The sequence below is a fragment of the Protobothrops mucrosquamatus genome, unplaced genomic scaffold, assembly GCF_001527695.2.
Source record: "Protobothrops mucrosquamatus isolate PMUCROS unplaced genomic scaffold, P.Mucros_1.0 scaffold108, whole genome shotgun sequence".
NCBI classification, from domain to species: Eukaryota; Metazoa; Chordata; class Lepidosauria; order Squamata; family Viperidae; genus Protobothrops; species Protobothrops mucrosquamatus.
The window spans coordinates 1,322,822-1,336,537 of record NW_015386480.1 but is presented as its reverse complement, the minus strand read 5'-3'; the positions used below and the strand labels follow the sequence as shown (position 1 = coordinate 1,336,537).

At 38.0% G+C, this 13,716-nt stretch overlaps 1 protein-coding gene across 1 annotated transcript in view; it reads left to right on the top strand.

Annotated features, from left to right (window-relative positions):
• Window positions 1-13,716, top strand: part of ATRX (ATRX chromatin remodeler) — a 112,126-nt gene that overhangs the window by 72,012 nt on the left and 26,398 nt on the right. Inside the window, exons 17-27 of the mRNA XM_015812713.1 lie at window positions 314-423; window positions 1,547-1,693; window positions 1,870-2,047; window positions 4,750-4,887; window positions 5,747-5,922; window positions 6,970-7,087; window positions 8,234-8,364; window positions 8,537-8,625; window positions 8,744-8,919; window positions 12,203-12,353; window positions 13,207-13,307. Of these exons, the coding sequence (XP_015668199.1) occupies window positions 314-423; window positions 1,547-1,693; window positions 1,870-2,047; window positions 4,750-4,887; window positions 5,747-5,922; window positions 6,970-7,087; window positions 8,234-8,364; window positions 8,537-8,625; window positions 8,744-8,919; window positions 12,203-12,353; window positions 13,207-13,307 (1,515 nt within the window). The remainder of the gene's footprint in view (window positions 1-313; window positions 424-1,546; window positions 1,694-1,869; window positions 2,048-4,749; window positions 4,888-5,746; window positions 5,923-6,969; window positions 7,088-8,233; window positions 8,365-8,536; window positions 8,626-8,743; window positions 8,920-12,202; window positions 12,354-13,206; window positions 13,308-13,716) is intronic.

Sequence of the window (13,716 nt, the reverse complement as noted above, 5' to 3'; positions counted from 1 at the left end):
CATGGCTTTTTCAACAAGCGGGCCTGACCTAGGGTGAGTTTTAAATAGGGACAATTTTTAACGATTTTAAAGAGCCACAGCTACCAATATTTGGGTTTTAATTGGTTTTTAGTAGGGGAAATTTTTGTATGATGTTTTAATACGCTGTGAGCCGCCCTGAGTCCCATGGGGAGAAGGGCGGCATATAAATCCTGTTAAATAAATAAATAAATAAATAAATAAAATAATAGCTATTGCACTTCAGAGCCAAAAATAAGTGCTTAATTGTCCACTGTTAAATTTTAAAGGATCTTTTTAAAAACATTGCTTCTAGGTGTTCAGTTTATGTGGGATTGCTGTTGTGAATCTGTGAGAAAAACCAAGAAATCTTCAGGCTCTGGATGCATTCTGGCTCACTGTATGGGTCTGGGAAAGACTTTGCAGGTATGTTTGAGAATCTGTTGGTTCGGATGGGCTTTGCTCCCTCCAGCTTCTTCCAGTAAAAGATATATGACCACGTCTTATGAAAACTTGTGAAACTTTTCCAAGTTACCTAATGCATATTCCGACTGCTATTATATATAATTCCTGGAGAGAAGAATGAATAGTTTAGGCACCTTTACTACACTTTCTTCAGGAATTCAGCTACTTCATCTGTAGGACTGGAATTCAGTTCTCAAAAGAACCCTGTGAGATAAGTTGAAAGCATGACATGTCAGGTTGCTGAGTTGACTCTGGACGGGCTTGAATTTGAACATTTGACTCCATAGTGCTGGTCAGAACATCTGTCTATTATACCCCAAGGTTTACTTCAACTACCTTTGAAATTCATTCCTTCTGCATCAGATCCTTTCTGATTCGAAATCATGGGGAAGGGACACATGTGAAAGGAGGTGAGAAATAGCAGATAATAGACACAAAAAAGAGATCCGGTTTAATGTCATGATTAAGGCTTGAGACTAGGAGCCAGGAGACTGTAAACTCTAGTCCTGCTTTAGTCACAAAGCTGGGCCAGTCACTCTGTTTCAGCCCTAAGGAGCAGGCAATGGCAAGCCACTTCAGAACAATTTTGCCAAGAAAGCTGCAGGGTCTTGTCTAGGCAGTTGCCTGATATATATGGCAAATATACATACATACTCTCTGTGTGTGCATGTATATCTATATACACACACAGTTAAAAGCATTTCTAAGGAACATATGTTCCCTTTCTCAATAACTTTATTAGGAACCAGATCTTCCTTGTTCATTCCTATACTAAAACATTGTGTATTTTGAGTTAGTGTGCTGCATACAACTTATGGTAGCTAAAAAGGGGTTACCTAAAATCAAGAAAAATGGAAAGAGGACAGAACCAGTTGGTTATTTTGGTTAGAAACTATAGTAAATATACACAGCAAATTAATGTAAGAAAAAAGTTGTTAACTCACACTAAATACATCAAAATATTCTTTTTCTGTTTAAAAAATCATTCATGTTCTGTTTCCCATTTTTTGTTTGTTTAAAAAAAAGGTTTTTTTCCAGGTGCAGTTTTGTTCTAATGCTGATTTTTTTTGCCTTTCTTTTGAAGGTAGTTAGTTTCCTTCATGCTATTTTGCTTTGCGACAAACTGGATTTCAGAACTGCTCTTGTTGTGTGTCCATTGAATACAGCCCTCAACTGGATGAATGAATTTGAAAAATGGCAAGAAGGCATAGAAGATGATGAGAAACTTGAGGTATTTAATGTGTAATATGGATAGGTGGAGTGTATCTGCATTCAGGAATAGTAAATTGATGTTTAGAATTATGAATTTCTTGACTTTCAGTATGTGATCCACATTTATATGTTGAAAGCACATAACAAATGTTGACTTAAAAAAATAAAAATCATTTATTTGCTTGCTTTCCCAAGGTCTCTGAGCTAGCAACAGTGAAACGTCCTCAAGAGAGGAGCTATATGTTGCAAAGGTGGCAGGATGAAGGAGGTGTCATGATCATAGGCTATGAAATGTATCGCAACCTTGCACAAGGGAGGAATGTGAAGAGCAGAAAACTGAAAGAAATATTTAACAAAGCATTGGTTGATCCTGGTAAGCCAGAACACTGCAGATAATTCCTTCTGTGACAAGTAAGCAAGTCATGTAGAGGAGAAGATGTTCTTGAGTAGATAGATATCACATTCTATATACAAAGCAATGTGTAGAAGAATGCAGGTTAAGGAATTATCACTCTTCAAACTGGAGAAAGTAACAGCAGTAACCAGAATGTAACCTCTCTGTAGGTAAAGGACAGATAACTTGATTGGTGAATGGTAAAACTGGACATGCTTTGGAATTCTGTTGGATTTCTCAAGACACAAGATCCAGATTTACATTTTTAAAAATCCAGATGATTAATTATGTAGTTAGTATATGCCGTCTCCAAAAAAAGCCCCCCGAAAAGAAAGGAAAGAAAAGTAGTATTTGGTAGTTGCTGTAAGTCAGAAACTCTAGTTAATTGTTTTAACAAAGTTCAGAAGAGAAATTCTGAAAGCCAGTCTGAAAACAACATATTTGGAGCTTCCAAACTATTGTAATTCCCTGTGTGGTCTAAAGATGAGATCCTCCAAATTTCTATTTTTATTTTTGATAAACATTAGGATATTGGAAAACATTGATACATCACAAGAGAAATAAAAATCCAGTTAAATTGAATAAAGCTTGCAGAAAAAAGTTTGCATTCTCTGTTTTTGTAACATCTGGCTTAATGAAATGGCATGGCACTTGTTCTGTCTTTTTATTTGTTTTATTTAAAGAACTTACACGGCCTCTTATCTCACACACCGATTCTAGGTGGCTCACAGCAGCCAGTAAAAACAGCATAAAAACACACTGTAGCCTTCCTATCAGCCATCAGAACTATCTATACTAGTGACCCCCGAATCAACCTCATCTTACTCAGTGTTTGGGGGAACAGTCAGTTTTCCAGAAGGCTAAAAAAGTAGGGCTTCTCTAGTTCTCAGTTGGGGGGAGGGGGCTATTCCAAAGGGCCAGGGTTGCTACTGAGAAAGCACACCTGAGGTCCCACTATTTGACAACATTCGATGGAACCTAGTGGGCTGGGCAGATAGCATCAAGGAGAGGTGATCCCGCAGATACCATGTGCCTGATAGTGCTTTAAAGATAGTTGGAACCTAGTGCAGGTCATGAAACAAGAATATAATACAAGTGAACTGCAAAGTGCCCAGAACTGCACTCCCTGCTGCATTGTGGACCAGTTGCTGCTTCCAAATGGTCTTCCAAGGTGGCTCCTCATAGAGCATGTTACATAGTCTAATCAGGAAATGACGTAAGGTGTGAGTGACAGTAAGCAAGGGCTCCAGTCCAGAAATGGGCACAACTGATGCAAGATGGAATTTGTGCAAAGCCCCATCCCACCCCAGCCACATTTGCCATTTGCTCTTCCAGCAAGAGCTACAAGTCCAGGATAATGTCTCTCCTGACCTGGGAGGCAAAAACCCCCAACCATTCCATCCTGCTAGGGTGGAGTAGCAGCGAGTTCCTCCTTATCCAGGTCCTTAGAGTTTCCAGGCACTGGGTAAGCACTGGACAGGATCATCTGCCTGGCATTGGAGAGAGATGTACAAGTGAATATCATTAGTGTACCTTTGATACTAGACTCTTTTAATCAGGCAAAAGGGAAAAAAGCTAATTGCAGGGCTGGCCAGTTGATAGTGATTGTTGCCATCTTGATAACTTTCTTGTGCATTGCTGTCAATCAGTAATGGAACGTCGTTTCCCTACGTTCATACTCAACTTTGACTTTATTTTCAGTTTACCAGTAGATGGTGCTGTGATCTGTGTTTATAAAAAATATTGAAAAATATTACTTGAGAAACCCTGTGTGTATATTTTCTTGGTGAGACATTTTCTTAAGAATTAACAGAATATTTTATCATGTATCAAATAATTTGTTTCTTGCATATGTCTAATCAAGTAGTTGTTTGGGTTCTTAAATTCTAGGGAATTGTTCAGTGCCCTATGACCCTGCATTTCTGATACTAAATTAGTTTTTAAAATACAGAAAGTGCATAGTCTTGATGACAAGTAAACGAGTAGTATTGTGGGATTCTTGGTTGTTTTATTGTAGACGTTTCATTACCCAGCAAAGCCCCCTTTGATGATGTTACCTAATTTGATAATGAAATGTTTGCAAGAAAACAGTTTCAGAGAGCACCAAAAACCCCATATGAGCTACACATATTCTCTTCTATTGGTAAAAGAGTGTTCAGTTTGGAAGAGGTTTAAGATCTTATGAGAATGCAGACTCAACATTGGTTTGCAGCTTTTTAAAGCGGCTGCATCATTTTCCTAAAAGTGCTGTGCTGTAATTACTTCAGTAAATTTCAAACAGATGTGGAAATTCTGCTACTTTGTATTCCCTGAATCATCTATTCCAAAGTAAATCCAAAGTAACGGCATAGCCCTGTCTGGCTACTTTTGAGAGAATCCATGTAAAAAGCATCCAAAAGGGTAGGTCCAGTAAAAATGCTACATGTACAGAATATTTTTTTGTCATGGAAAACCCTTTGTAAGATCCCACACAGCATTTATGAGCAGGCCAGCAGCACAGGGTGCACATGTATTTATATTGTACGTAGGGCTATGAATATCAGTTTAGAGTAAATTGTCAGGTAAACCTTGGCAGAAAATGCTTATTTGGAGTTAATACACTTAGCTCCTTCATGACTTGGCATTTAAGCAATGTTCCATACTTCACAGACATCTGTGAGATGCTACTTCTGTAATTTCAGGCCCAGATTTTGTTATCTGTGATGAAGGACATATACTAAAAAATGAAGCTTCTGCTGTTTCTAAAGCTATGAATTCTATCAGATCCAGGAGAAGGATAATTCTTACAGGAACCCCTTTGCAAAACAATCTCATAGAATGTAAGTACATTTTAAGAGGGAGCCAAACATATGTTTTATATCTGCTTGCAGTTTCAAACGAAAATAAAATAGTTCTGCTAATATGGAATAATATGCTCCATGCATCTTTGGTTTTCTCCCCACTTGTGATCCTTAAATATAGTCATAGTTTGATTATTCAACAAACATCTGCATTTATTGTAAATCTATACACACTGTTTCCACACTTATTAAAGATATTTTTGCTGAGGCTCTCCTTGAATTCTTTCCCTCCCTGTAATTTATGTAATGTAGCGTGACAATTTTCATATGATTGTGTAAAAAAAACACCCTCATACAAAGATTGGCCTAGTCTCTGACTGCTAGGACTGCAAACCTATGCCTTCAGCGATGGCAGCTGTCCTGTCTTGCATCAGTGTTTTTTTTTAAAAAAAAAAACAACAGTCAGAAACTGGCGCAGTTGTTCACCAGTTCTGCTGCTTCTTCTGGAAGAGAGTATCTTGCATGTCAAAACGCTGCATCCAGGATAGCAAGGCATCAGGAGGCTTTGCCTGGCTGAAAATGGCATGCTGAATTGCAGGATGCTGGAAAGGGCTGTGCTTTGTGCACTTGGCACATTATTGTACAGATTGGGTGCAAAGTGCCAGCCCAATCCCCAGTTTGAACTAATGGTCCCTTTCTTTTAAAACAGAGAATAGCCTGAATGTATGTTTCCAAACATTTCTTTATTTTATTTAAATATTTATAAGTTGCCTTTCTGGATCAAGGCCACCCAACTAGAGAAGGCCTCAATGAATATATACGTGTCCATCTTTATTAAAGACTTGTAACAAGATTACTCCGATTAAAGGAACTAAAAATTAAATTTTCCCTTCCTCAGATCACTGCATGGTTAATTTCATCAAGGAGAATTTACTTGGATCGATTAAGGAGTTCCGAAATCGATTTATAAATCCAATTCAGAATGGCCAATGCGCTGATTCCACTCTAGTAGATGTGAGGGTGATGAAAAAGCGGGCACATATCTTATACGAAATGCTAGCTGGATGTGTTCAGGTGCGTGGATTTTGATTTGTGCTACTTTGCTCCATTGTGAAAGTTAAAAATTCCTTACCTCTGAAACTGAAACTTTTGTGTTTTGATTCGCTGCTCTCCTGTCAACTGAAGTTGTACCTTTCTCTTAACAAGCAATCCATTATCGCTGATTAACAAGAAAGAAAATATTTTAAAAGCTTTGATTTGCCCACAGCCATTTGATTATTTTTCTTTTATTTTAAAATGTAAACCCCACCAGGCACGGGCACTCAGGGTGGCCTGCAATTACTGGATAATATCTAAGGAAGATAATTTGGGGCAGAACTTTTAATCTTTTTAGACTTGTGACCCACATTTCACCCCAAGCTATGACACGGGAGTCTCTTAACCTTTTAATTTTTTTTCTCCTTGTTTATTTGTGTTTCTACTTTCTCCTTCCCGCCCCTTTTAAAAATCGTTTGCAAAAAATGGTGATAACTTAATTGTATATGTCAGTTGTAGACAGGCCGTGTAAGGCGCATTACTATAGTTGCATTTCAGCCGCTGAAGTGGAGTTGTCAGCTTTTCCTTTTCTTCTCCAGAGCAGGAGAGTGTATAGTTATGGGTCCTAACCTGCTTAAACTGTGATTAGACTCATCTTCAAATGTTCATTTGAAATAGACCATGTTTATAAAGTTGGCTTGTGTCTTAAAGCTATATTTAAAATAACCACTAGCACAAGTTAATTAAATAAAAAAGGTGAACGTTCTGAAACTTGTCCCTATGGAACCCCAAAGCCACTTCCGCTTAGCTCTAAATCTGAATCAGGCAATGCATCTACCTGATCTCTGTCCCAGGGTCCTTCCACTGTACAGAGAGATTTCTGTGCACCCTGGTCTCTCAGGGAAGGAGAGACCGTATGCGAATGCTGAACAGTCTCACTATTTAGAATTGTAATTTTTTTTCCTTAGCAGTTTAGTTGTTCTTTGTATTTTAAGTTACAACATTTATTGAATCAGGGTTGGTACTTTGATGTTCGAATGACACCTTAGCACTATTCTAGCTTCTCTTTTTCTGATCTAATTGTAGAGGAAAGATTATACAGCATTAACAAAGTTCCTGCCACCAAAATATGAGTATGTCTTAGCTGTCAGAATGACTCCCATTCAGTGTAAACTGTACCAATACTACTTGGATCACCTAACAGGTAAGGATAGTTCACTGTTTAATTGTTGTAAAAGAAAAGAAAAGAAAAGAACCAGAGGATATTTGCATATGGGGTAGGCAAAGCTGAACTGCACTGTGGAGTTAACTACTTTTTTTACCTCGATGAAGATGATCTTGTTGGCTTGGTATTCAGGGAGAATGGGAGTCTCCCTATACCGCTTGGTGGTACATCGGCAACTAGAGTGTTGGTTGCTGCATTTTACAAAGTCTCTAGCAGAGCTGGAAAAAGTTTAGAAGAGAGAACAGCTGTAGAGCTTGACCATCTTCCTTACAAGAAAAGGCTGGGGCATATCTTGGAAAAGGTTTTTTGAGAGGAGGTAGATGGAAATTATGCATGGCACAGAGAAAGGAAAACCGCCTCCCTTTCTCCAAATATTCCCGGGTCATCCGTTGAAGCTGATTGGGAGGAGACATCGCAACAGACAAAAAGGAGCATTTCACACAGATCTATACAGTTCATTACCGTAAGACATGGTGATGGATACTGGCTTCCATACTGGCTTCCATGGTTTTAAAAGGGGGTTGGATAAATTCCTGTATGACAGGTATACTAAGTATAAGTATTAGATAAAAATTTAATTTGTCAAATATACTTAAATTTTGGAAATTTTAATGGTTTTGAATTTCCTCGACTATTTTAATTTTATGGGACATTGAGGCTGAATGAGAGAACTTCACTTAAAAAGTTAAGTTTCTGCAGTTGTCTGTTTTTAGTATTGCGTATAAAAAGATACTAAAATATGATTTGCAATAGCTAGTGGCCCTATGAGGGAAAATATTGTGAATTTGTTTTTTTAAATGGGATTTCTAACATATAAATAAATTAAAAATGCTGTTTGCATATATAAATAACATATGCCTATAAATAATATAGACTGTCAAAGCTGTAAAACAAGATGAATGATGAATTTTTAGCAATTTTAAGAAAGAAAGAAAAAATACTAATTCAGTTGCTTGAATCATCTGATTTCTGGTAGCAGTGTTGCACCAATGGGAGAACCCTCTCTTATAAGTGACTAGGAAAAAGAGAGTGAATTCCTGATGCATTGTACAAAAGTGAGTTGATTTTGCTAAACTTACAGTTTGGTTAATTTACTTCAAATATGTAATTGAACTCCATTGTCAGGTGTCAGCAACAGTAGTGAAGGTGGAAGAGGCAAAGCTGGAGCTAAACTCTTCCAAGATTTCCAGATGCTAAGCAGAATTTGGACTCATCCTTGGTGTTTGCAGCTGGATTATATTAGCAAGGAAAACAAGGTAATTCCTCTCTCTGTCTTTGTGTCTCTCATAGCAGCTCTGAAGTGAGATATGCCAAATTCTAGAGAGTTTCATTTTTTGATAACTGGTTCCATACTTTTTTCTGTTTCGGTGTGTTTTAATTTATGTTCTGAAAGTTTGAAAAAAGGATGGATGTGGCCTTATTTTTCAGGGCTATTTTGATGAAGACAGTCTTGATGACTTCATAGTTTCTGATTCTGAAGAAACGTCAATGAGCTTAAGCTCTGATGAATATACTAAGTAAGTTGAATTGTTTCTCTGAAATAATAAATCAATTTATTGATGGAATTGCATGTTAAAACAGTTGGGGATAAAATTAGTGCGACTGAAGAGTTTTCATGTTGAAATATATTTTTAGAAAGAAGAAAACAAAGGGCAAGAAATCTAAGAAAGACAGCAGTTCCAGTGGAAGTGGGAGCGACAACGACGTTGAAGTGATTAAAGTCTGGAATTCAAGATCTCGGGGAGGTGGAGAAGGAGCTGTGGAAGAGCCAATAAGCAACCCTCCAGTCATTTTAAAGGCAGAAGATGAAGGTAAGTAAGATTTTTAATGGATGTGGAGGGCTTTTTGTAGTGGGCAGTCAAGGGCAACTAAGTCCACCACTTCGCCTCCCATGCAGTTATAAGGGTTTTGTGCCCAGTGCTGCTCCTGGCCCCAGGGGTGCTGAACCTGGGGACTGCAGATCTTTGAGAGCTGGGGTTAGATTTCAGGGGGTCTGTGGACGGGAAAAAAAATACAAATTTATTTTCACTAATCTCTAACAGACATTTAGTTTATCTTGTTTTTGCTTTAATGCAGACATGTCAAACTCGCGACGTCACGTGACGTCACGTGACTGTTTTGCCATTGCCGGCAATGGGGTGAGTGCGGCTTCCGCATGACGCGTCTGGCCCGCAGGCCGGCAGCTTGACACCCCTGCTTTAATGGATTAATAATGAAAGCCACATATTATTGTAGACAGTACAGTCATCTAGGTGGGTAATAAAACATCTGCAAGCACCAAGTGCTAATAATTCTTTGAACATGGTTGGCTTCCTTTTGTAAGATAGTTTACATGGATGTTTAAACACATCTTTCTGGGAAAGAATGGGGAGGCTTCACCATACATGAAAAAGAAATCATGGCACAAAAAGGTTAAAAATCCCTGTTTTAAAGACTCAAGAATGAACTGTGTGTAATATATTTGATATGAAAATGTGGCTTTTATTTTTAAATTTTTCTATATTCTCAAGCCCCAATGGATCCCAAGATAGTTTTCAATTAAAAAAAAAATCAAAACAGTGAATTTGTAAACTATAATTTTTAATCAGCCCAATACAATGTTTCTTGGGAGGAAGTCCCAAAATTGGGATAATTAACAGGAGAATAGTGAAAATGTACTGCTATTTTTCTGAAAGCTCAGAAATTCATATCCCAAGGTTAATGTGGTGCCAGACTTTAAAGGCATGAAGATAGTGAGAAAAAAATCAGGATAAATGACAGGAAGTGTAGTGAAGGTGTATTGTTATTTTTCAGCAAGCTCAGGATTGAACATCTCAGGATTGATGCCCACCAGATTCTAAGGGACTGGAGGCAGGAAGGTAGCAAGAAGCTGCACTTGAGGGTGGGTGGGGGGACTCATTCTGGAAGCTGGACATCAACGTTTGCATGGGAGAACCAGGGCCAGGAGTGATTGAATGGTGGCAACAAAGAAGAAACCCTTGAAGGCAGTTTGGAAACTGCAGCTGGTAAATGCCTGAGTTACAACAGTTTCTCTTGTTGGCTTTTTGAACACAATTTTAGATGGAGAGTTGAATGCGGCACTGTCCATTTTCTCTGCTCATGCTAGCAAAATGAAAATGTGATCTCACCTCTATTTAACTTTTTCTTCTCTGAAGCAGTAACCAAAGCAAAAGATGTAAATGTGTATTTTCTTGTTCCGAAGTATATTATTGTATGATGATGGGTCATTTGTTTAAATGTTCACTTCCTCAATAGATACTGCACTCAGCAAATTTGTGTTCTGTATGTGGTAACACCTGTAAAATAGTACAAGGAGAAAATGCCATGGAAATAAATGCTGTAATTAATAGTAAAATTGAAGTTCCAAAAGGAGGAGAGTTTGTTCTGTATTTAAAATAAATCATTCTCTATATAACATATATATATAATGAAATGAAGATTAAAGCCACAGACCTAGTCTGTCTAAAGAATGTAAGTGACATAAATAAAGATAACATTGGAATCCAACAGAATGTTGTAAGACTGTAGATGCTATTATGTATGCCAGCCTTCTCCAAGAAGGGTCTTCTTCCTATTCAGTAGTGGTATATCCTAGCTTGGCCTTTGCTTTTATGAAAGAAAACCATCATGATCATGCCTAGGGCCTGAAGCATGTGTAGAGCTATTGCATACTACCACTGTAGTATCCTATAGCATTTTCCAGTACTAAAAATGCCATGCGGGTTCCTGAAGGACAAAAAAATATATTGGTAATTTGCCTGTATCCGGTAGAATGTCTTCATACACATAGATTGGTAATTCTTTATCCGTTTAACCTAATGGTAAATATATTGCACAAATGACATACATTTATAGAGAGTCTTAAAAATTAATACTTAAATATTTTCAACTCTGTGGAATCATATATTTAATGAACTACAATAGTGCACTAAATGATATGGGGATGCTTCATGCCATTCGGTGAGAAATGAAGCAAAAATAAGTTACATTTGAAATGTGCAATAAAACAGTCTATTTAAATAGCACCAGTATAGACAGAATATATATTTTTAGTTACAAAGGAATAGAGTATTTTGCAATTCAAGGTATTTCCTGGAAATGTAAATTTTCAGATAATATACCATTTGTTGAAATCCAGCTGAGCCAAGGTAGATATTACATTAACTGAGATATAAAAACTTACTATTTATAGCTATTTGATAGACTTTAGTACCAGGATTCTAGCTAAGAAATTTTGTTTTTATTTCCTAAACAAATGTCTTAATAACTGGCTGCAAATTTATTTGTTTAGCCTGGTTAACTTACTAAAGTCACATTGTATACCATTTTAATAATTGCATAGGGAATTTCAGTCGATTAAATAAGCTTAAATATGCATACACAATATGTGATCACAACCAATGATCGGTTTAAGCTACTTAAAATGAATCACAGTTGACGTTAAAAGGATTTATAAATGCTTAAGAAATTGGAGAATTCCATAGTTTATGCTTTAAAAACCACAGTACAGATTCAAGTCAACCCCTCCCTGAGAGAGTTGTCTTTTGGTGGGGTCATCGAAAGATAATGGCCCTCATCATCAGTGTAGGTAGCTCAGTCCAGCCGTGTATCAAGACTTAACTCTGGATTGGAGGCGAACGGCCAGGCGTTGGATGGGAGCCTGGCTGGAGCTTCGTTAGAGAGGCCGTGAAGGTCAGCACCGGCCACAGTAAGAGCTGGGTGTAAAAAAATCATCCTCAACAGCAGGAGCTTCAGGAAGACAAGGAAAGGGTCGCAGGGCCAGGTGCCAGTCCAGAGGTCAGTCCTACGTAGGGAAAGGAAATCTCTGTGTAGAGATTACAGAGATAAACTGTGCAAATATATAGTTTAGCTGTTTAGCTACTCCTTCCCTGGCGAGGAAGCAATATTTTCCCCTTCTCTCCCTAAACCTAAGGATTAAAGCTTAGGTTTAGGATAGGATATAATACTATGATATTATAATCAAAGTGTAACTTTAACTAAGAAACTGTACTTTCATGGTTTGTTTGACCACTCTGAGAAGAGCCTGTGCTTTGCATTTTTAAGTGACACTTATTTTTCTTCAACTTCTCTAAGGTAAAACTACTTCCTCCAATCCAGGCAGCCCCACCCCTGATTGGTATAAGGGTTTTGTGGTTGATGCTGATGCTGAAGTTCTGGAGCATTCAGGGAAGATGATGCTTCTCTTTGAAATCCTGCGCATGGCTGAAGAACGTGGAGAGAAAATGTAAGTGACTCTTGGTGATTAGAAAAAAAATCTTCCAGTTTTAGGTTGCAATACAGGTAGTCCTTTTTATGACCATAATTGAGCCCAAAATTACGGTCATAAGTTGTGCTGGTTGTTAAGCACATGGACCATGTGATCATGCCCAATTTTAAAACTTTTTTTATGATAGTCATTAAGTGAAGGGGGTGGTTATTAAGCAAACCCATTGGCAGCTATGGGTGCTTTTTGCCAGATACTGGAAGGCCAAAACGCAGCAAAAAATATTATAAATCGTGTTCATGTGACCACAGGATGCTGCAAGCAGCCATAAATTTGGATTGGTTGCTGAGCAACCAAAATGCAACCATGTGACCACGGGGGAAAACTGTCGGAACTTGGGGGTTTCTGTTGTAACTTTGAACTGTTGCTAAATGACTGGTTGTAAGTCAAGAACAATGTGTTTGTGTACTTTACATTTATATAATCTTCTTTGCAATGGTAGCAAATATGTGCAGCTCAGGGTTGGTATGTTTTATGGCTGGTGTAGTGAGAGTTTGGTTTTGTGTTGGAGATGTTTCATTGCTCTACTGGGTAACATGAGTGCAACAGTTAGCCTGCATTTCCTGAGCAAAATGAAATTCCTTTTTTAGGTGATAGAACATCTGCAGTCCAGAAACCCAGGGGGGACAAGACTTCAACAGTGGCCTGGGCTTTTCCCCATAACATTGCCATCCTCCTTCTGCACTGAGCAGAAAAACAAGCTTTTTAATATCCCCTTCCATTTATAAACTGAGTTGAGGGTACCAAGCTCAACACATCAGTATGCTAATTACAGGTGTGAAAACTGATCATCTTTTCCAATTCCCATTTTCAGCTTAGTGTTCAGCCAATCTCTGATATCACTTGACTTGATAGAAGATTTTCTGGAGTTAGCAAGCCGGGACAAAGAAGAAGGAAAGCCAGTAATATATAAAGGTAAGTAAGCAAATACCCACTTAGAGATCTGCAAATCTTCCACACCCACATTTCCCATTTTTATATTCTTTTCACAATGCAGCGTAACACACAGCCTTTACAACCTTGTGCTTTATCCCTTTATCTGTCTTCTGAGATTGATTTTTTCCTTTCCTAGGTGAGTAAAGATATTTTTGCTTTGTGAAAGTGCCTTTCTGTTATCAGGAACACTGTGCAAGGAGGCACAGTCACCCAGGATTCCTTTGTCCTTTGGGACTAAGGTGTGACCTGCAGCGGCAGCTGCTGCTGTTGAAATCATCCAGTCAGAAGTCTCTTTGGTGCAGACTCGAAACTACAAATCACACTGCTGTGATCTTAGGCTTCATATTTGAACTTTCGATATATTTCTTTCTTCCATCCTTGGCTTTCT